The following is a 24,253-nucleotide window of genomic DNA, read 5'->3' on the forward strand; positions in this document are numbered from 1 at the left end:
TGCACTCTTGTGGATTCAACCATGGTACTGTTTAACCCTAGCTAGGATATGGTGTCTGTTCACTAAATACTTAGTATTTTACTTTTTTTGCAGATGTCTTCCTCTTCTCCCAAAGGGGACGAAGCACCAAGACGGAAGGGGTCGTCTAAACAGGGATTGCGGGGATGCAGGGATTGCGAATTTCCTCTCCCTGATGGGTATGAATTTAACAGATGTCGCCAGTCTCGGGCCCCTCCACCAGAAGAACCTGCCCTTCATGTTATGGTCGCATGGGTTAAAGAATTTGTTACCGACTCCATGCGTGAAATGAAGGACTCCCTTGCACACTCTGCTAAAAGGTCTCGCAGGGAATCACGGCCTTTAGTGTATCCTTCTGAGGAAGGTTCTAACACCGTGGAAATTTCTTCTGATGAAGATTCTGATACTCCTAAAACCGTATTTCCGGTGGAAAAGATGTCAAAATTGCTCAAGTTCATCCACCCAGGCGGACGTGATGTTGATGAGGGGGAAGCCTCAGATTCCACCTATAGAAAGCCCAGGGCCTTCCAAGAGGTACCTGCCCTGGCCAAAGCTATGGAAGCTGAATGGAAGCATCCGGATAAGGCATTCTTCCAATCCAAAAAGTTCAAATTGATGTTTCCCTTAGAGGGAAATGAGCAAACCAACTCATGTCGCCTCCAAAGGTTGACTTTGCTGTTGCCAAGTTCTCTCGGCGCACTGTTGTTCCATCTGAGGACAGATCTAATTTGCCAGATGCCATGGATAGACACGCTGAATGTGTCCTAAGGCGTATTCATACTGCTGCTGCCTCTCAGGCCTCCATCGGTATAGCCTCCTCTGAAGTCTCCAATAAACTTTGAATAGATCTGGCTATACTACAGCAAGATATTGATGATGGAGTCCCTCGTGAAGAGCTACTGGCATCCTTCTTGTCCCTGTTTTTGGCTACTGATTTTCTAGCCGAGGCCTCCACGTATCAGGTAAAGGCAGCCACCAAAGGTATAGCCTTATCCATAGCCGCCAGAAGGCCTCTCTGGCTTAAACCGTGGAAGGTTGACAACGCCTCCAAATATAACAGCTACGCTCTCCCATTCGAACCGGGTAGGCTGTTTGGAAAACAGTTAGATGAGATCATGGGAGGGCTGGTGGACAGTAAGAGGAAATCCCTTCCTCAGTCCTACAGAGGCAGACCAGGGAAATCATCCTGTGGCAGAGGCTCCCAGCGCTAGTCGTCATCCAGGCCACAGTACAGAACATCAGGGTTCCACATTGGAATGTTATATCTCCCCTAGTCCTTGTTCACATTGCCACCTTATATGCGGCTTGTTACTGGAGTTCATTAAGGGTGGATAGGGAACAGCGTATTTCAAGAGAAGTTTTTCCTAACATTGCCATACATCTTCAAAAATTCTCTTACTGATGGTGGATGATTGTCCCTTATCATCTTCTTAACTTCTATACTTACCTATACTTACCATAGATTCATTTTTCTCTCTGGATTGAAGCGCTGGGGTTTCCGAGCATCGCCGTAGACAGTCCCGCCCAGGACACGCCCCGTCTCTGACGTGGAAATGCGTCATCCCTAGTGATGACATCTGATTGGGCGCTCCTCCTGATAGGGCGGGATTTTACTTCGCTCTGCTTCTATATAAGAGCGAGGTTCATAGAACGCAGTGTTGCCTCTATGAAGTACCGGGACCCACCATCAGGAACTGCGGTTTTGAATGCACACCTTTATTAGATATAGGGTGTAGCTAGACATTATCTGTACACCGTAGACCTAGGGTGTAAATATTAGTCTCCTGATGAGTTACGTTAGTAATGAAACACGTTGAGACGTGACCTTGTATGAATGCATCATCTAGGCATTCAACCTATATAGCTCTTTTTATCACCCAACACAACTCCGTGAACATATGAGTTAGCGGGCTACATAGTATATCCTATTGTGGACTATATAGTGGATCAGCTATCATCTAAGCCGATTCCGCTCATAAGTATCAGCACTGTAGTTCCCAGCTATCTCATTGGATATATTCCGTTAATAAGGTGGACTACATATAATCGTCCTTCTTTTGTGTTTTTTTTTTAAATAAATTCTTTATTTAAAGAAAAACAGTAACAAGTACAACATGAAGGCAGGGTGAGGCCAGAGGCACAAGCCCCACCCGCCCACAGCAAATATATGAGAACGTCCAAAACAAGTGGAGGGAACAGAGAAATAAAATATAAGCCATGAAACAAAACAAGGCAATTCAAAAACAACAAACAACGGGAAGAAGGGGAATTGAGGAGAGAGAGAAAGACAAGGAAAAGAAAAAAAAAAGGGGTGGGTGGGGGGGAGGGACACCAAGACCCACCCCAGAGGGAGGAGGGGGGGAGGGGGAAGAACCAGGGCTCCAGACCAAAAGCCACGTCAACAGCCAATAGAGGTCTCAACCCGTCAAAGCTTTATAAAACTGAGTCCCCTGAAACAGAAGCCAGGGCATCCAGGCATCCATGTAGGCTGCGTGAGCGTCCCTGAGAGAGGCCGTGAGGTCCTCCATGATCCGGATGTCCTCCACTTTATGAACCCAATGACGGAGGGAGGGGGGGTGGAAGATTTCCAAAGGGACGGGATACAAGCTCTGGCCGCGATGAGCATATGACGCAGGGAAGATTTGCGGTAGGAGTGCAGAGGAATGTCCGACAAGTGGAGCAAAAAGAAGGCCGGGGTGAAAGGTAGAGAGGAGTGAAAGACCTGACACAGAACTCTATGGACTCCAGTCCAGAAGTCCCTGAGTGCAGCACAGTCCCAGAACACATGCAAAAGTGTCCCCTCCTCCAGGCCACAGCGCCAGCAAACCGGGGTCCTCCAGGGAAGATCCTGTGCAGCCTAGAGGGGACGAGATACCAACGGGTCAAAAGTTTATAGCCCGCTTCCTGATATTTGCTGGCCACCGAGCACTTGTGGGTGAACTCAAGGATCCTGGCACACTGGTCGTCCGAGAAGGTCAGATTCAGGTCCGCCTCCCATTTAGCAAGGAAGGGAGGCCTGTAGTCCGGGGAAGGGGAGGTCAGGAGTAAATAAAAGTCAGAGAGGGAATGTCTGATCGGGCCCGAGCCTAAACAGGTTGTTTCAAATTTCGTAAGGGGCCTATCAAATCCCGAGGGGTCAGGCAATGAGGAAAGAAAATGGGCAAGTTAAAAAGCTCACCACAGGCCCAGTGGGGGGAGGTCTGGCTCCGAAAGGAGATCCCGATGAGAGCGCCAAGAACCCGCAGATCGAAAATGAACTGTGGGTTGAGACCCTTCCTGTGGATTGCCACTGTTTGAGCGGGCCAGGAGAAAGACCGGCCGGGAAGGCCAGATTTCCCAGGACAGGGAACAGAGGAGAGGGAGAGGGGGATAAATGCCCTTTAGGAAAGAGTGACCTACAAATCTGGAGGGTGGGAGCGATGGTGGGGTGAGATCGCAAGGAAGGAGGGCACGAGGAGTCCAGCCAGGGAAGCAAGCGCACCGGCGTGCCATAAAAGGCATGTTCAAGAGAGACCCACTGCTTGAAAGGGGAGTGGCAGCACCAGTCCAAGACCCTTGAAGCATAGAGGCTCCTTCCTTTGTGTTGTATTGTTTAGGGCTTGCTACTAAGATAAGATAAGATAATCTTTTAATAGTCCCACAATGGGGAAAATTGTTACTACATTGTTACGCTGTGGCAGCCACACTATAACACTAATAACACCTGTGTACGATCTGGTGTTCATTTATAGGAGCAGAGTTTGGGTGATAGCACACACTATATATCCATAGTTTAACATAAGGGCTAGCTATTGTCCCTTTTTACAATTGATTTTTAATCATATTTATTAAAAGTTATGTTTTATTATCTTTGATTTTGGTGGGGGGAACTCATTTGACGAATCTCTAGTTAGAGAAATAGGGAGGGGGTGTGAGGAAGTGAGAGAGGGAGGTATTGTGAGTCAATCACAATGCATCATGGTAGTTTATAGGAAAACAGAACAGGAAGCTACCCATGTAAAGACATGCAGAAGAAGCCAGGAACTCCCAGAGAAACACAAATCACTTAAAACACTGCTAAAAGGTATTTATTTGCACTTATTAACGTATTAATAGCTTAACTAACTGACCTTTTTTGAAAAATTATTTTTTGCCCAGAAATCAAATAAACCAATGAATGTCTTAAGGAATTTGCCCCAATGTCTCTAGAAATCATAAAAAACAGACATTGACCTATAGGAATCTACTTTCTAAAATATAGCGCTAGAATAACTTTTTCCATCATTTTGAGAATTTATTGGCTTATTCCTCACCCCCAAATGGAGCTTATTTTTTTATGTAGACAAATAGAGCTCACAATGTACATTTTTCCCTATCAATATGTCTTTTTTGGAATAAGGGATGGAAACACAGGGAGAACATACAAACTCCTTGCAGATGTTTTTTTGCCCTTGGTGGGATTTGAACACCAGGACTCCAGCATTGCAAGGCTGCAGTGCTAACCACTGAGCCATCATGTTGCCCTGAAAGGGAGCTTACTTTGTAGGAATCCAGTTTGACTTGTATGGTATAAATATAGAAAAAAGAGTTTCCTCTGCTTCACTTTTCTAACTTACCTCGAGATAACTGCCCACGAGCACTCTTCATCAGCAGCCGGTCTACTTTTCTAAATTCATTGTAAACATCCAGCGAATGTTGAAGATCGTCTTCACTGCCCTGAATGGACTCTGAGCCAAAAAGGGTTAAATACCCTGATCTAAGAGACAAGAAGACCCTAATTTACTAATGTTATCTATCGCACTCCTTAGCTGTGACAGCCCTGTCAATCAAAACCATTGACTATACCGTAACATCACACTGTAGCTGAAGTTGAGTAGTCCCTCTTCTCTCCATGTTGTCCCTGGAATGCTGTTTAGAACGGAGGAAAGATGACAGAACATGATGCTGGTCAGCTGCTGCAGACTTTGGTGCTGTAGGTGCCTAGAAAAAAAAGAAGCAAAATGCAGTTACTTGCCAGAAGGCCCATTAGTGATGGCTGCCATCATTTTACACAGTTACCATTATTATACATGAGGTTCTCTCTCTTTTATACTGAGGGGACGGTTGCTTTTATTACTTACAAGAGTACAAAATTGGTCTATCTATACATAAGAGAAGCAAGGTTTGTGCTGTGGTTAGTTTAGCTTTGGTTATATGAGAGCAGTTTCTTAACCCACTGGTCACAGTCCCTCATGGATTTGTCCCTCAGACACTACACGAGACACCAGGGATTATAAGGTTGTAAATGCTAAAGATGTGGACTTGACTGAGTCATGTTTGGACCCGGAGTAACTGGGGACACCTGCTCTGTGTTGCTAGATATAGATGTAAAATTCTAATATAGCTCATATTTGGCTTTATAAGCACCGGCTTCTTCCCATTTTTATTCGAAATAATTAGTGACATCCGTTGCATTTCATCATGTTTGAGGGACAATATATTTTCAAAAATAAAGCAAATTATATTAATATTTTTGATTGATTGGTCTTTTGTAAAAAATTGATAAGAAAAAACGGAAGTGAAAAAGGACTAAAACTTGATATTAAATAGATATATATATATATATTTATGAATCACAGTTAAAGGGATTCTACCACTAAAACACTTTTTTTTCTAGTTACCACGTCGGAATAGCCTTTAAAAAGGCTATTCGTCTCTTACCTGTAGAAGTGCTCTCCGCCGCGTCGTTCGTTCAAAATACCGGTTTGTACCAGTATGCTAATGAGTTCTCTCGCAGCGATGGGGGCGTCCCCATCGCAGGAGCAGCGATGGGGGCGTCCCCATTGCAGCTCGAAAACTCACCGCAGCGCCGCCTCTCCGGTCTTCGGTGTCCTCCCCTTGCCTCTTCAGCGTCTGTCGGACGCCTGCGCAGTATGCTCTCTGTTCGGCGAAGATTGCCGAACGTACTGAGCATGCGCGAAAGTTCGGTCCCCGCACTATGGCTGGGATCGCAATTTTGCGCATGCGCAGTACGTTCGGCAATCTTCGACGAACAGAGCGTACTGCGCAGGCGTCCGACAGTACGCTGAAGAAGCAAAGGGAGGACACCGAAGACCAGAGAGGCGGCGCGGCGGTCAGTTTTCGAGCTGCAATGGGGACGCCCCCATCGCTGCGAGAGAACTCATTAGCATACCGGTACAAACCGGTATTTTGAACGAATGGCGCGGCGGAGAGCACTTCTACAGGTAAGAGACGAATAGCCTTTTTAAAGGCTATTCCGACGTGGTAACTAGAAAAAAAAGTGTTTTAGTGGTAGAATCCCTTTAAGAGGATAACTTGTAATGTGTATATACAGTGGGTATGGAAAGTATTCAGACCCCTTTAAATTTTTCACTCTTTGTTTCATTGCAGCCATTTGCTAAAAGCATAAAACTTTATTTTACACTCCCCATATTGACAGATAAAAACTAGAAATGTATATAATTTTGCAAAATTTATTAAAAAAAAAAAACCTGAAGTAATCACATGGTCATAAGTATTCAGACCCTTTGCTGTTGACGCTCATATTTAACTCATAGATTCATAGATTGTAAGCTCTTGCGAGCAGGGCCCTCAGTCCCATTGTGTGAAATGACATTCTTTGTTATGTATCTGTCTGTATTTGAACCCTACAAATTGTACAGTGCTGAGGAATATGTTGGCGGTATATAAATAAAATGTATTATTATTATTATCATTATTATTATTAACTCACATGCTGTACATTTCCTTCTGATCCTCCTTGAGATAGTTCTACTCCTTCATTGGAGTCCAAATGTGTTTAATTAAACTGATTGGAATTGATTAGGAAAGGCACACACCTGTCTATATAAGACCTCACAGCTCACAATGCATGTCAGAGCAAATGAGAATCATGAGGTCAACGGAACTGCCCAAGGAGCTCAGAGACAGAATTGTAGCAAGGCACAGATCTGGCCAAGGTTAGAAATTAATTTCTGCAGCTCTCAAGGTTCCTAAGACCATGGAGGCCTCCATAATCCTTTAATGGAAGAAGTTTGGGACGATCAGAACGATTCCTAGACCTGGCCATACAGCCAAACCGAGCAATCGAGGGAGAAAAGTCTTGGTGAGAGAGGTAAAGAAGAACCCAAAGATCACTGTGGCTGAGCTCCAGAGATGCAGTAGGGATATAGGAGAAAATTCCACAAAATCAACTATTACTGCAGCTCTCCACCTGTTGGGGCTTTATGGCAGAGTGGACCGAAGGAAACTACCTCAAAGTTTCTCTCAATAACCACTTCTTTTGGTTTTTCACAATGTTCTTCTTCTGCCACACATGATTGCCATTGTTCTTCTTCTGCCACAACTGATCTTGTCTTCCATCAACTCCTCACAGCCAAATTTTTCAGCACAGTTTTTGCTTATGTGTAATTAACTTTAGATGTCTTCTCTGCACCGCCGTTCGGTATATAATTCGGTTTTTGTCCCCAATGCTGCGTGCGAATTCTGCAACGCCGCCTCCATCTTCTTCAGGAACGGATCCTCTTCGCGCCTTCTTCCGACGGTGGATTCAAACTTCTAGGACTTGGGCAGCCGACTGCACTTGCAGTTGGCTTTGCCTAGAAGTTTGAAGGCGGAAGAAGACGCAAAAATACCTGTTCATGAAGATGGAGGCGGCGCTGGAGAGTACTCTCGCAGCATTGGGGACATCCCTAGTGCTGCAAGAGAACTCATTTGCTTTATGAAAACCGGGATTTATACCGAACGGCGGCGCGGAGAAGACATTTAAAGGTAGGAGAATAGCCTTTCTTAAAGCTATTCCAACATAGTAGGCCGAAAAAATTGAGTTTTAATGATAGGATCCCTTTAAAAAGAGAAAACATAAAGGTTTGACAATAAGTGGCTTCAACCAACCACTAACCATGAGTGGAGAAAAAGTTTTTGTGTTATGATTCATATTCTCTGAAAAAAGGCCAAAAAAAAACTGCCAGGATATGAAAACTTTTTAGCAGATCTTTCAAGTGTGGGTCTTGCAGAGCATGTACATATATCGAGCAAAGTAAGACAGTCATAGACTTTCTTAAGGCTATTCCTACGTGGTAGGCAGAAAAAATTGAGTTTTAATGATAGGATCCCTTTAAATTATAATGACAACCAAAAACATCAAAATGACCCTGTTCAAAAGTTCACACGGAAATTTGACCTCCCTTCTATATGTGATAGATCTTGCACTAAATGTCCAACATTTGGGTCAGTTTTAATATTCCCCAATAGGTATGAAAGATACTGTGTATTTGATGGTATGCTGTGTCATAAGTTCCTATAACACGGATACATTCCATGTTTTCCTTCGTCCTTGGTACCAGCAGTGAAGAACTGAGACGAGTGAGTGCAGACAAGAGCAATATCACTAGATGGTGATTGCTTGCATCCTTCATCCATTTCCCTAATGAAAATCTTAAGGAGTTGAAATGTATAGGAAAGCAACTTGTGTGGACATTGTGTTCAATGGAGGCTGTAGTCAACAGAACTATTGGCTAAAACCCATGTATACGCGGCCGCAAAATCACGGCCACAAAATAACGCCGCATATACGATCCAGGCTCTCATTGAAATCAATGGGAGCTTTTACGGCGCACAAAGTATCACACGCCGTATAAGTGCCACATCATGCGGCACGTTACTCCGTGTGAACTCCCCCTTATTTTTACACGTGTATTTTTTACACGTGTATTTTGCCAAAATGAGCGCGCGTTTACTCCGTGTGAATGGACTCTTATACAGTTCTATCTATAGTATTTTGATATATTGGTTCATGTTGTGCCTCTATAAAGGAATGCATATGATGGTATATGTCTTTATTTTTTTCTGCTATATGTGCAATCTAGTCACATGCTATGAATTTGGTACACATGCCCCTGCTCACACAGTCTCACAAGGGAGAAGGAGGACAAAGAGATGCTCCACTTTTCTTATCAGCCACAATAGTGACACCATATACTTAAGGCCAAGTATTTCTTGCTATACACGCACCCTCACCACAAAACACATATCAATCCAATTAGCAACTGTGATTCATAATATGAACTTTCTCTATTATCCCTGCCTATTGTTCATGTAATCTATGCATCTCTATTAGTCACATTGTGTTTACATTTTTAAAATTCTCCTTTCTGCAGCAGCATCGCGGTCTGGAAGATGAACATCAAACATCCTTTCCATTAATATCTCTGCATATTTCCCAAAATCAAGCTTCTCAGAGGACTCCAAAAGAACACCATCATAGGAGTGCGGGTCCAGTAGTACCGTCATAAATCTCCCAGCAACCTGGACCTGAGGGGAATGACGAGAAAACATAGTGAGAGTTTGCTGTGTGAGGAGAAATATGGTGAGGTCTCTGTGAGAAGAAATATGGTGAGGTCTCTGTGAGAAGTATGAGGGTGTAAAAGCTATGTACCTGGTATGGTACGGTATATAGAGAATATCAGGGTTACAGTGTAAAGGGATTCTCTCATTTAGAAAAGTGATTTTGAGGTAAGCATGTGCCTGAATAGCCTTTAAAAAGGCTATTGAGGTGCTGTCTCCAGTTCTGCCAAAGTCCCTCCAGTTTTTAGTAAAAACGGGTAAATATATGCACATGAGGCTCACCGAGCATCCTGGGCATTCCCCAGGGTCAGTGAGCAACCCCTGCGTCATATCTCTGAAAATCCCTTCCGTTCTGAGTGGTACTGCGCATGCCCGACCGCCATTTTGTAGTAGACCGTGCAGTTCTCTACAACAAAATGGCTCAGAACAAAGCGTTACTGTGCATGCACGGGATTTCAACCGCCCGAAGTGAGACTACAGAAGATACAGGCGGTAGAGGACGTGTGGAGGGGGAGGTCTTTTGGAGTACAAGCAACGGTGGGGCGTTTCAGAGGTATGACGAGGGGGGTGCTTGCTGGCCCTGGGTGCTCGGAGAGTCTCATTTGCATATATTATTTACCCATTGGCAGAACTGTAGGCAGTACCTGAATAGCCTTTTTAAAGGCTATTCAGCGTATTCTTACCACACAAATCGCATTTTGAAACAATAGAATCCCTTTAAACTAGGTTGTATTAGGATATGAATTGGAGTTGTGAGGTTTACAGTCATCCTCCCCTCCCCCATGTGGTGTAATTAGTCTTCAATATTCATGACAAAGTGCTTGCTTGGAGGAGGCCTGTGTTTTCATCAGTACTAATCTCATCTTAAGCTTGGCACATTCCTCAAAAATGACATGACTTATTTCCGGCTTCTCTAAACTTTTCCATTAGACAAAACCACTGTTATCCACATGCACACCAGCCTAACACACACACACACACACACACACACACACACACACACACACACACACACACACACACACCAAAAAAAAACACAACCAAAGAAAACCATACTCAGTAGTGTTATGGCTGTAATTGCCACCAGGCACTGAAGGGTCACACCTTATTAGAGGCTATGCCGACTCATAAGAAATAATTTTTTCTTCAACCCCTCCCCTGACTCCCTCTAGGAAAAACTGGCTTCAAGGGAGAGGGAAAAGGAGATTTTGTTTCGATGTCTGTTTGCATGATTGCTCTGCTGCTCATTAAGCCCTTACCGCCATGGGCACTTTTCAAATTTTGTTTTTGACTCCCCCTCTTCCAAACACCATAACTTTTTTATTTTTCTGCTATCAGAGCCATATGAGGTCTTAATGTTTGTGGGACTAATTGTTCTTCATGATGCCACCATTAATTATTCTGTACAATGTACTGGGAAGCTGGGAAAAAATTATGAATGGGGTGGATTTGAAGAAAGGGTCCATTCATACGGAGTAACGCGAGGCGTTTTTTGTGCTTATTTTGTGCTTATTTTTACGGCCGTAAAAAGACGTTTCCATTGAGTTCTATAGTAAAATACGACCCCAAAGGATCCAGAGCAACCAAGATTAGCTTCAATTCAAAAAGAGGTGCCCCCCAAAAGAAAGAGATAAAAAATAACTTTTATTAGATATGTTTTAAAACAAAACAGTCAGTTAAAATGACAGCTGATGGCCTCCAATAAAGCCCGGTCAGTAGAAATTATCCACCCAGTGTTAATACATTCAGCAGCCCCTAATAAGTAGTGTACTGATATTGAAATGTATAGAGCGTCACATACATATGATATTTAGAGGGCAACAATGTAGCCAAGATCGTTTCCTGCTGTATCAGAGGAGTAAAGTTATATATCCAATTTAGTGTAATTGGTATTCCTCCGTACTAGTTACACAGAATCCAGATGCCAGTTTGTCTAAATAAGGCTTTGCCTGAGACGGCAAAGTCAGTGACCATCTATTTCAAACCCCAGTAGCTGCCCAACACTCAGTGTATAGAGATCCCTAGCACAGTTATCGACCAGCTTAAGGTGTGAACTACGCTGTCTGAATGGCAGATCTAGTGAGGGAGTTTCTGGAACACTCATGGGCTGGTGGATAAAGTGTTACATGAAATGGCTCTAGTACTATGGCATTCACAGCGATAGTAGCATACAGAAAGGTGGAGTGAGTCTGATACTACTACACTCCTGGCAGTTATAGCATCTCAACGCGTTTCATTACCCTAATGTAACTCATCAGGAGACTATCTTTCATCCCTGCCTGGACTACAAATAAAGTTCCTGTACATCCTGATTATGGTGTGCGGTCAAAACCGCATTTCCCGGGACCCAGAAGGTAGGTCCCAGTACTCAGATGGAGGCCTGACTAAATAATTACTGACTAAATAGGAGACTAATGGCGGAGATCGCCGAAGTAAGACTACTGCTAATTGTTTTTCTTCGAGTGTACAAGCTGTTTGAGTCCCATACAGCAGACCATGCTAGCTAACTGCCCTGTGACAAATGGCAGTGGTCCCACATCAGTAATATCCGCTATTAGTCACATGGGCAATGGCGGTAAATGCGGAAGTACAACCACTGCCATGTGGGTCTATTGCCGCGTATGTTCTTCAAATTCTTGCTGTGATGGCTGCTGTCTGTGACAGCAAACCATCTCAGCTTGCAACAGGGGCCCACATCACATAACAAAGGACAACTGCCACCCACATATGTTGTGATGGCTGCTGTCTGGGCTCTGGTGGCTACTTCATAACTGTAATTTAGCTACAGTTATTATTCAGAATGTAAATAAATATGAATGTAAATAAATATGCATTATGTATTCTCATTGCTACAAATCAAACATAATTTAAACATGGGCATACCTCCCAACCTTTGAAGACCAGAAAGAGGGACAGAATGTGCGGCACACATAGCGCGCTGTGGCAAATTTAGCTCCGCCCACTTTTATGTTGACTCCGCCCATTCTCATTCATTTTTCATGTGCTCCCACACAGTATAATCCTCCTACAGTCATCTGTAAATTATATGTCCCCCCTCCATCTCTCCCCCAGTTTCATATAACCTCTTCATCTGCCCCCAGTTTCATGTCCCCCCCTACATCTCGGTCCCCAGTTTCATGTTCCTCCATCTCTTCCCCCAGTTTCATGTCCCCCCGTCTCTGCCCACAGTTTCATGCCGTTCTCCCCCACCTTCGTCTGCCTCAGTGTCATGCCATTCTCCCCCCACTTTATCTGCCCCAGTGTCATGCCATTCTCCCCCACTTCATCTGCCCCAGTGTTATGCCGTTCTACCCCCTTCATCTGCCCCAGTGCAGATATTGCAACCGCCCTCAATTAGGCTGTTGGATTTACTGTATTCAGACCCCTTTACATTTTTCACTCTTTGTTTCATTGCAGCTATTTGCTAAAAGCAAAAAAGTTTTATTTCTCATTAATGTACACTCAGTACCCCATCTTGACAGAACCCCATCTTGTCTCTGAGCTCCTTGGGCAGTTCCTTTGACCTCATGATTCTCATTTGCTCTGACATGCATTGTGAGCTGTGAGGTCTTATATAGACAGGTGAGTGCATTTTCTAATCAAGTCCAATCAGTATAATTAAACACAGTTGTACTCTAATGAAGGAGTAGAAGCATCTCATGGAGGATCAGAAGGAAATGGACAACATGGGAGTTAAATATGAGCGCCACAGCAAAGGGTCTGAATACTTATGGCCATGTGATATTTCAGGTTTTCTTTTTTAATAAATTTGCAAAAATTTCTACATTTCTGTTTTTTTTCTGTCAAGATGAGGTGCTGAGTGTACATTAATGAGAAAAAAAATTAACTTTTTTGCTTTTAGAAAATGGCTGCAATGAAACAAAGAGTGAAAAATTTAAAGGGGCCTGAATACTTTCCGTACCCACTGTATATATAATTTATATATACTGGTAGTTTACTGTGAAAACAAGTGTATAAACATAACACTTACCTATCACCTAAAGGTTTCCCAACACTCCTTTAATGTTTAAGAGTAGAGATGAGCGAATACCATTCGTTCGAGTAGATATTCGATCGAATATTAAGGTATTCAAGATCTTCGATTCCAATCGAATACTATGCGGTAAAAGCAGTAATAATTCGTATCCCCTCCCACCTTCCCTGGCGCTTTTTTTGCACCAATAACTGTGCAGGGAAGGTGGGACAGAAAGCAGGAAAATGTAGGCATCGGAAAAAAAATGGGAAAAAGTCATTGGCTGGCGAAATCATGGGACCTCCAATTCATAAGAATAGAGTCAGCCATGTTCGTGTCATTTGCGGTTTGGAGTTAGATAGGGAGAGAAGTTGTGCTGAGGGCGAGAAAGGATTTAGTTTTGGATAGGCAGGAAATATTAAAACCAACAGCTCTTCTAAGACCTAAACTACTTCACCAGTGTATATACACCAGTAGTATATACACTTAGCTCCTAAAATTTCACAAAAGCCCTTTTTAGGGCTCAAATTCTCCACCAGTGGTATTCTATGTATACCTGTCTCATAGGACTAATAAGAAAGCTGTATACTGTTATCCGGCATACACAGTAGTATATAGGCCCAATATATCTACCCTCTGTATACAAAAAAACATAAATTTGTATATACACTCACCGGCCACTTTATTAGGTACACCATGCTAGTAACGGGTTGGACCCCCTTTTGCCTTCAGAACTGCCTCAATTCTTCGTGGCATAGATACAACAAGGTGCTGGAAGCATTCCTCAGAGATTTTGGTCCATATTGACATGATGGCATCACACAGTTGCCGCAGATTTGTCGGCTGCACATCCATGATGCGAATCTCCCGTTCCACCACATTCCAAAGATGCTCCTCTATTGGATTGAGATCTGGTGACTGTGGAGGCCATTGGAGTACAGTGAACTCATTGTCATGTTCAAGAAACCAGTCTGAGATGATTCCAGCTTTATGACATGGCATTGCATTATCCTGCTGAAAGTAGCCATCAGATGTTGGGTACATTGTGGTCATAAAGGGATGGACATGGTCAGCAACAATACTCAGGTAGGCTTTGGCGTTGCAACGATGCTCAATTGGTACCAAGGGGCCCAAAGAGTGCCAAGAAAATATTCCCCACACCATGACACCACCACCACCAGCCTGAACCGTTGATACAAGGCAGGATGGATCCATGCTTTCATGTTGTTGACGCCAAATTCTGACCCTACCATCCGAATGTCGCAGCAGAAATCGAGACTCATCAGACCAGGCAACGTTTTTCCAGTCTTCAATTGTCCAATTTCGATGAGCGTGTGCAAATTGTAGCCTCAGTTTCCTGTTCTTAGCTGAAAGGAGTGGCACCCGGTGTGGTCTTCTGCTGCTGTAGCCCATCTGCCTCAAAGTTGGACGTACTGTGCGTTCAGAGATGCTCTTCTGGCTACCTTGGTTGTAATGGGTGGCTATTTGAGTCACTGTTGCCTTTCTATCAGCTCGAACCAGTCTGGCCATTCTCCTCTGACCTCTGGCATCAACAACGCATTTCTGCCCACAGAACTGCCGCTCACTGGATATTTTTTCTTTTTCGGACCATTCTCTGTAAACCCTAGAGATGGTTGTGCGTGAAAATCCCAGTAGATCAGCAGTTTCTGAAATACTCAGACCAGCCCTTCTGGCACCAACAACCATGCCACGTTCAAAGGCACTCAAATCACCTTTCTTCCCCATACTGATGCTCGGTTTGAACTGCAGGAGATTGTCTTGACCATGTCTACATGCCTAAATGCACTGAGTTGCCGCCATGTGATTGGCTGATTAGAAATTAAGTGTTAACGAGCAGTTGGACAGGTGTACCTAATAAAGTGGCCGGTGAGTGTAGTCCATCAGTTTGTCAACTCACTCACTCATTCCTGTATACTGTCATACTAGTATATACGGCAGTATTCAGGCCCAATATATCTACCCTCTGTATACAAAAAAACATAAATTTGTATACAGTCCATCAGTTTGTCAACTCACTCACTCATTCCTGTATACTGTCATACTAGTATATACGGCAGTATATAGGCCCAATATATCTACCCTCTGTGTATACCAAAAAAAATAAATTTGTATACAATCCATCAGTTTGTCAACTCACACACAAAAAAAATGTAACATTTGTATACATCTCAAAATGCGAAAGGTGAGCGCAAAGGGACGGGGACAGGGATTAGGCCATGGGCATGGAAATGCAACTGGGGAGCAAGGTTGTGGTCAAGCTACAGCGCAATCAATGGCTACTGGTGAGGGGCAGCCAGCATCGTGCTTCTCCACAATCCCTGGCTTGATGGCTACATTAAGCAGGGTGCAGGGTACAAGATTGACCAGGCCTGAGCACCAGGAACAGGTGTTGCAGTGGCTGGCAGATAACGCTTCCAGCAGCTTTTCCACCATCCAGTCAGCCACTACCTCAAGTCGTCTTCCTAGCCAAGAGTCTGCCCCTTCTTCCTCCCAACATGCTAAATCTTCCCAGCAGATCATCCTACCTTTGCCCCCTCCCAGGAGCTGTTTTTTCCTTTTACTGTCCCTCACTGTCAGTTCACTGACCCTCTAACCAGCAGAGTTTTTGGCCCTTTAATTTAGTTCAACCTTGCACCAGCAGAGTTTTTGGCCAAAAACTATGCTGGTTAGAGGCTCAGTTCACTCCAAGGGTCAAAAACTATGTTGGCTAGAGGCTCAGTACACTCCAAAGGCCAAAAACTATGCTGGTTAGAAGCTCAGTTCATCCGAAGGGCCAAAAACTAAGTTGGTTAGAGGCTCAGTTCACTCAAAGGGCCAAAAACTATCCTGGTTAGAGGCTCAGTTCATCCAAAGGGAAAAAAACTCTGCTGGTTAAAGGCTCAGTTCACTCCAAGGGCCAAAAGCACTGCTGGTTAAAGGCTCAATTCACCCCAAGGGTAAAAACTCTGCTGGTGCAAAGCTGAACTAGCTTAAAGGGACTAAAGCTATGCTGGTAATAGGTTCAAGTCACCTCAAGGGCCTCAATCTCTGCTGGTGGCTCAGCTTAAAGGCCTCTAACTTAATTTGGAAGGGCTCACGTGAAGTGCCAGAAAAGTAATTTTTGATGGTCTCCTCATACACACATAAACAATGACAGTTAAGGGTGGGGGCTTTTGGATTTTTTATTGCCTATGCCATCTGTGGTTGTCATGGGCAACGTGATTTAAAGGGGTGCATGCTAATGTTTCTTTAGCTTAAAATTTGGCTTTCTGTCCATACCATTGTGGAGGAAAGAAGGTTTCCAAGTATTTTTCCACTTACCATATTGAGCTTGGAGTGTCTAGTTGATAGGCTGTGATATTGGGGTAATACTGGGACTTGGGCGTGTTAGAAGCCCCCAGGCATGCTTCCCCTGCTGTCCCAGTTACATTCCAGAGGTGTTGGCATCATTTCCTGGGGTGTCATTGTGGACTTGGTGCCTCTCCTGAGCCTTTTTTCCCCATAGACTATAATGGATTCGATATTCGGTCGAATAGACAAATATTGAGGGGCTACTCGAAACGAATATCGAATATCTCACTACTCGCTCATCTCTACTTAAGAGGCATATGAACTTCTTTGCCTCTGACATCGATTCTTCAGACGGTGCCACAGTTATTTCTCACCCAGCTTGTCAAGTCATGATGAGGATGAGGGATTACCTAGAGTCACTCCATTTGAGACCCTCTAAAGCCATCCAGCCACTGTACAAAGCCCAGAGATGTGGCCCCATTTGGACATCAGTTAATGAAAATTATGTGCTCCAGATCCCAATGTACACTGGCACCCTGATGATCAAATTTGACATCTCAATTGGATCTCATAGATCTCACGATGATGCAGACTAATTTGTATGTCCAGCAATACTTCACCAAGAACCTCACAGCATTTTTTTCTCAACCACACAGGTCTGCCCCTGTAACATCAAAAGAAATGTGCATGTTCTGAGGACTCCAGTTAAAAATGAGGCTTGTGAAAAAGCTGTCTATTTGAGACTACTGGAGCACAAACATATTATACTAGACTCTATTATACCAAACCACAAAGTCCAGTATGCTTTTTGAGACCATATTTCAATTCCTACACTATTCAGATAACAAACAGTGTCCACCCGAGATGACCCCAGTTTTGACCGTTTAAATAAACTGAGACCCTTAATAGATAATTTCAGTACCAGTTTGCCCAAGCATACACCCCAGAGAAGTGTACTTCTATAGATGAATCGCTGTGTGGGATTTGGTACATCCACTACTGGACCAGGGTTACCATTCTACCTGGATAATTTTTATACTAGTGAGATACTCTTCTATAGCCTCGCTTCCGGAAGAACTGTGGCATGAGGCACAGGAAGAAAGAAATCAGAGAGGCCTCCCTAAGACTAGGGGTAATGATTAGGGGTAATATTAACTGTCAATTAAATGTGACCTGTTTAACCCAGGAAGAAATGCGGCGCTGCCTTCAAATCACTAAAATAGAGAAATCGCCAGGTCCAGATGGAATACTTTACTTTTTACTTTTTGGTAGAGTTGGAAGGGACCTCAAGGGCCATCGGGTCCAACCCCCTGCGAGTGCAGGTTTTCCTAAATCATCCCAGCTATATGTTTATCCAGATTCCGCTTGAAGATTTCCATTGATGGAGCGCCCACCACCTCCCGTGGCAGCCTATTCCACTCTCTCACTACCCTCACTGTCAGAAAGTTTGTGATATTACAACTCTTGATTGTCGTCATTACCAGAATCCTCTATACCAACAGCTGAAACATCATTATTGAGAAAGTGCCTTTTGACAGTCAAGAGTCTCATAAACTTATTGATATCTAAGATCGTATCGAACAAATCAAAATTTTTCATTGGCACAAAATTCAAACCCTTAGGTAAAACAGACAGATCTTTATCAGAAAAAGATGACAATATTTACAACATTCTCCAACTCTATAGAGTCATTCTTTATTTTCGCTGGGGAGTTTTGTTCTGGTGTGTGGTGTAACGTTGATCGTATTTTGCGGGAATGTTTCAATCCCGCTCGCCGTACTCATTTTTTGTAGATCTAGTGAACTCCTTGAAACGGTTTCTTGTATTGGCAGAGGTAGATGAAACACTAGAATGATATCCGGTATGTCACCGTTCAGACTGTCACTATATGGTGGAGTTAGATATGTTTGATCCATATTCAGTGTAGCTAAAATAAACTCTACGGTGATTTTTCAAAATGGATCTTGGAACCGATTTTCTGGGCGACAATTTATTAGGGTAAATATAACCAGTTGTGTAGTCATTAGTGTCCCTAATACATTTTTTCTTTTTAACATTCATGATTTGTTGCTCTGTATTTTCCTGATTTTTTTGAACATTATTTTTAAATGCCATGTATTTGTCATCACTTTCATATTTGATCAATTGACCTCTTTCTTAATGTCCTCTAGTTTTTTCTTTTCTTGATCTACAATTATACTCATTAATTTAAACGAGCATTCCGATGATGTCATTCCATGCAGTAATAAAGTGGTCATCATATATAAATGTAGGATTCTTCCTTAAACGCAAACTTCTTGGAATCATACGATGTTGTAAATATTTCTGTAAGGTAATACAGTCCCATGATGTTCTCAAGTACTGATTTGACAATTTTTCCCATTTCTGTATTAGTTGTTTGCAATTGGAGTTAATATCTCCCGGTATAGAGGCATTTAAGTCTAAAACAGCGGATATTTTAGATGCCCTATTGCTGTGTTCAGACTGAACATGCAATTCTTCCGATAATTTAGACATAATAAAGAAAGAATGGGAGCACAAAAAAAAGTCCAAAAAGACCAAGTGTAAAAAAAGGTGTATATATTCAGCTCACCATATACCGTCCATAAATATGTTTTTCAATCCTGAGAGATGAGGGCAACTGCACAGACTCCAAGCAGTGATAAGTATCAAATTCCAGTAAAAAGTCCCGCACTAATCAGGAAGGAATCCAAAATGATGAATAACATGAGAACGGATTTCTTACATTCATTAACACAGAAATCTATTGCAATTTATATATACATATAGTCACCATTGGCTCCCAAGATTGTCGATATATATACAAATGTATGTCTCATTTGTGTATTTAAACCATGCCACTCGTACATTACATGATCAATAACGCAATGCAGTTAAGACTACTATCTTTCCTCTCTTGAGATGACCAAGCTAGCATTGGTTACTTTCACTTTATCTCCAAAGTGATTTTCACAAGGGGTTAAAAGAAAAATCGCCCCACAGTTTGATAAAAAAAAAATTGCAGTACCCCATATGAGGTCATAATCTGTTGTATGAGTAAATAGTGGGGCTTGGAATGGAAAGAGTGGTATTTGGCTTTTGGAGGCCGGATTTTGCTGGAATAGTTTTCGGATGTCATGTTGCATTTGCAGAGCAACTAGAGTACCAATATAAAGAAAACCCAAAAGTGACCCCATTTTGGAAACTACACCCCTCACAGAACATATCAAGGGATATAATGAGCAGTTTGACCCTACAGCTATTTCACAGATTTTATTAACATTAGGACATTAAAATGAAGAAGTACTTTTTTCCAATAAACTGTCAATTCAAATGCAATTTTTTATTTTCACGAAATTCCCAAGTCTTTTTCATTGGCAGTCTTACTCAGTAATTCACTATTAAGTACATAATCATACATTTTATTTTGTCAACCAAAGCGCATAACCTTATATTTTTTAACATTAAATTTAATTTGCCAAGTCTCCGCCCAAGCTTCTAGCTTGCTTAGATCCCCTTGTAATATTCTACTATCCTCCTCATTTTTGATTACCTTAGAAAGTTTAGTATCATCTGCAATTATGGATGCCCTGTTTTATAAACCCTCTATCAGGTCATAAATAAAGATATTAAATAAGAGAGGACCCAATACTGACCCCCGTGGCACCCCACTGGTGACTGTGACCCAGTCTGAATATTTACCATTAACAAGTACCCTCTGTTTCCTATCAGTGAACCAGTTGCTAACTGAAATGCATATGTTTTCCCCCAGTACCAACATTCCCAAACAATTTGCGGTAAAACATCAACACATAGCGGAGGAGGTATGCCTGGAAAACAGTACAGTGAAAACAGTACAAGGTCGCTGTACTGGTTTCCAGGCATACCTCCTCCGCTATGTGTTGACGTTTTATCGAAGAATCAATAAAGTTTCGTGACTTTTAAAGATGCTTTGGATGAGTGCACTTTTACTTTTTTCGTTTGATTGATGTATTTAGCAGTTGAGCACCTCTCATTCTCCTCGAGTAGTGTCTAATATCTAACTACGAACCAAAAGCCTTCCTATACTCAAAATATGCTGAATATTTACCTATGAATACAGTGGTGCCACCTCTTTATTTATTTTTTTGTGCATATCCTCATTTTACATACCAACCTTTTATGTGGTACAATATCAAAAGCCTTTGAAAATTCCAGATACACCACGTCCACCGCATTACCCATGTCCAGTCTTCAACTGACCTCCTCATCGAAGCTGATCAGATTGGTCTGATTTCTTATGAACACAAGCTGATTATTTACATTGAGATACTCCAGGATAGCATCTCTTAGAAAGCCCTCAAATATCTTACCCACCACAGAATTTAAACTTACTGACCTATAGTTTCCAGGTTCACTTCTACATCCCTTTTTGAAAATTGGCACCATACTTGCTATGCACCAATCCTGTGGAACAGACCCAGTCATTACTGAATCCTTAAATATTAGATACAAGGGTCTATCACCATGCTTAATTCCCTCGGAGCTCGGGGGTTTATTCATGATCAAGAGAGGTCATTATTCCGCTGTACTCTTCCCTGGTCAGACCACACCTGGAATACTGTGTACAGTTCTGGGCGCCTCAATTCAAGAAAGACATCAATATATTGGAGCAAGTCCAGAGAAGAGCAACCAAAATGGTGGAAGGTCTGCAAACCATGTCCTATGAGGAGCGGCTAAAAGAATTGGGATTGTTTAGTTTGCAGAAGAGAAGGCTGAGGGGAGATTTAATAGCAGTCTACAAATATCTGAAAGGTAGTCACAGTGCAGAGGGATCTACCCTATTCTCATTAGCACAAGGAAGTACAAGAAGCAATGGGATGAAACTAAAGGGAAAGAGATACAGATTAGACATTAGGGAGAGACCTCCACACACCTATATGGTGGTCTCTCCCTAAGGAGTGACAATATCCCCTTAACCCTGTCTAAGCCTCTCACCTCTACCAGGTTATAGTCCTCTCTACATCGAGCTGAAGAGATGCAAGTACATCGAAACAGCTGTCCTCGATTGAGAGACTATACCTGGTAATAATCCCAGCGTCATTGCAAAACAAAGGCCTCTTGGAAGGTCGAGCATGACGCAAAAGGGAGCAACCTTTATTGGGTTATTTCACTGGAATTCTGTCTTCCCAACTACATCAGGGAAGATAGGCTTGCACATTCCAGTGAGCGCCCTCTATTGGTTTGCAATACAGAGGCAGCATCTGACTTCCTAATTACATCATGGAAGACAGATTTGCATATTCTTCCCATGGTCCTTTGCAAAGTGGAGTGCTAAAGGCTTAATGAGTCTCCACACACCTATATGGTGGTTTCTCCCTAAGGAGTGACAATATCCCCTTAATATTAAATATGTATGAGAGTTTATATAATGCTGTTTAAAACTTTATATATTCATATGTAGTAAAACTCTTTTCATGGACCATCAGGGGTTAAGTTTTAGGGTGGAGTTGATTAGTCAGGTTGGTCTTATAAAAGAAATGTAGTTTAGTCTGTCTTTATGCCATGGAAGGTACAAGGCTGTACCGATACGCGTAGCTCTATCATGACATAATTTATCTCCATAGTTACAATGTAACTTTTTAAACTTTTGGACAACAATAAAAGTTATATTTTATTAATCATTTTGAATTCCTTCCTGATTGGAGCGGGACTTTTTACTGGAATTTGATAATATAATTACACTGTACAGCAGAGGGTGAATGGTATGCGGAGGAGGGGGGCACTATTAGTAATAGTAATAATGTAATAGTGTCCCCCCCCACAGGTACTATCATTATTTATGAGGGCAGAGGGAATTATTAAAACACTATTAAGGCACTATTATAGTAATAGTGACCCTCACAGGTAATAAATGACATTACTTATGTGGGGGGACTATTACCTGTGGGGTGGCTCTGCAAACCAAACTATGCACCCTCTGACCACCACTACCATCAGGCCATAGAATAACTGTCTTGAATGAAACTGGTCCATGGTTGGCAACACTGCTCTTACAAACCTGATTATTTTGAATTTGTGTTTATTCTACCATAAAGCATATGGCATTTACTACATGCCTGTATAAGTAGGAAAAGTGTTAATTTCACTATTAGACATATAGACTTTTCATTTTAGATCTACGATGAACAGAGAATTCATTACGTCTGTAAAAGCCTATTCATTCCACGTCTAGGAGAAGAGTGAAATTTCTTCATGCCTCTAAGGGCCCCTTCACACGGAGGATACACTGGCTGATTTTGAACGCGTAAACGTTCCAAATCAGCAGCGTTTAAAACAGGTCCCATTGCCTTCTATGGGAGCCGGCATATGCACGCTCCCCATAGAAATGAATAGGAAAAAGCAGCCCATTAATTTCTATGGGGAGCGCACGTATACCGGCTCCCATAGAAAGCAATGGGACCTGTTTTAAACGCTGCTGATTCGGAACGTTTACACGTTCAAAATCAGCCAGCGTATCCTCCGTGTGAAGGGGCCCTAAATGTAGAAGGTGTTCATTCCACTACATATAGAAACTGTTCACTCTAAGCTTAAGCAGCACAGGGAATTTACTACAGGCCAGCTTGTGTGGAATGTGTGTTAATTCCACTATTAACTACATATTTAACCTGTTTTGTATCACATCTAGCAAGAACAAGGAACTTACTCCATGCCTGTTCATAAGGAATAAGTGTTCATTCCACTATAAACCACTGTAAGAAAGTGACAGGTAAAGTCCTGGAAGGACGCTTTATCTCCCCCAGATTCCTCACTTATGTATGATGAGTGAGGTCATTACAGGACTAGAAAATCTCACCTTTGATTTTTAACCACTTGTTATCCTACAGCAGGAAGGAGCTCTCAAGCACAGGTGTGGGAGCTGGGCCTCATTACAGGCCTATAAAGCCTGACAAGACTTCAGTCCTGAGCAGTTCCTGGCTGAAGTAAGCCACACGTATAGTTAGAGTATTTGTGTTTAGTTAGCATCTCGGCTGAGCAGGTTTTTTGTTATTGTTCTTTTGTCTGAAGTTAAGGCTTGTTTATTTTTTGCCAAAAGAATATAAAGGGTAATACCTGTTGATACCTGATTTTTGTGTGTCAGTCTCTGACAGTCTGGGTCTGCTGATGCTACCGCTGAGCCTACTCCACCACACTACACATAACTGTTCATTCCACAACTGGGAAGCTCAAGGAATTCTCTATAACCCTGGATATATTTTACATTTCACTATAAACTACAACTTTAACCCCGCTGATCGTGTATCGTAATAGTTCGTACTGTAGTGCCGTGGGCACAGGAGATGTGCCTGCAGCATTACTTCCAGCACTCGGCTGTATTACATAGCCAAGGCCTGGAAGCGATCACAGCACCCAGGGTGTCTGGGAGCAGCATCACGGGGTGTAAGGGGGAGTTCACACTACCGTCTGTGTCCGACAGGTAGTGTCCACTCCTAGTGTCCGTTCAAAATCTGGCACGGACATTAGGAGCAGACACTAGCTGTGTCCGTGACACTTGTCATTTATTTAAATGGACATCGGGTGCGTTATTTAACACTTCGTGCCCTTCCTTCACTGTCCGCTTGTAAAGATGTCCGACTTTTCAAGCGGACAGAAAAACCTACATGTCGG

General features: G+C 42.7%; 1 protein-coding gene across 1 annotated transcript in view; it reads right to left on the reverse strand.

Moving 5' to 3' along the window:
* PTGIS (prostaglandin I2 synthase) overlaps positions 1 to 24,253 on the reverse strand; it is a 133,759-nt gene that overhangs the window by 81,788 nt on the left and 27,718 nt on the right. Inside the window, exons 3-5 of the mRNA XM_075278065.1 lie at positions 9,131 to 9,309; positions 4,843 to 4,977; positions 4,614 to 4,753 (exon numbers count right to left, since the gene is read on the reverse strand). Coding sequence (XP_075134166.1) covers positions 4,614 to 4,753; positions 4,843 to 4,977; positions 9,131 to 9,309 — 454 coding nt within the window. The remainder of the gene's footprint in view (positions 1 to 4,613; positions 4,754 to 4,842; positions 4,978 to 9,130; positions 9,310 to 24,253) is intronic.

The sequence above is a fragment of the Leptodactylus fuscus genome, chromosome 6 (assembly GCF_031893055.1).
Source record: "Leptodactylus fuscus isolate aLepFus1 chromosome 6, aLepFus1.hap2, whole genome shotgun sequence".
Taxonomy (NCBI): Eukaryota; Metazoa; Chordata; class Amphibia; order Anura; family Leptodactylidae; genus Leptodactylus; species Leptodactylus fuscus.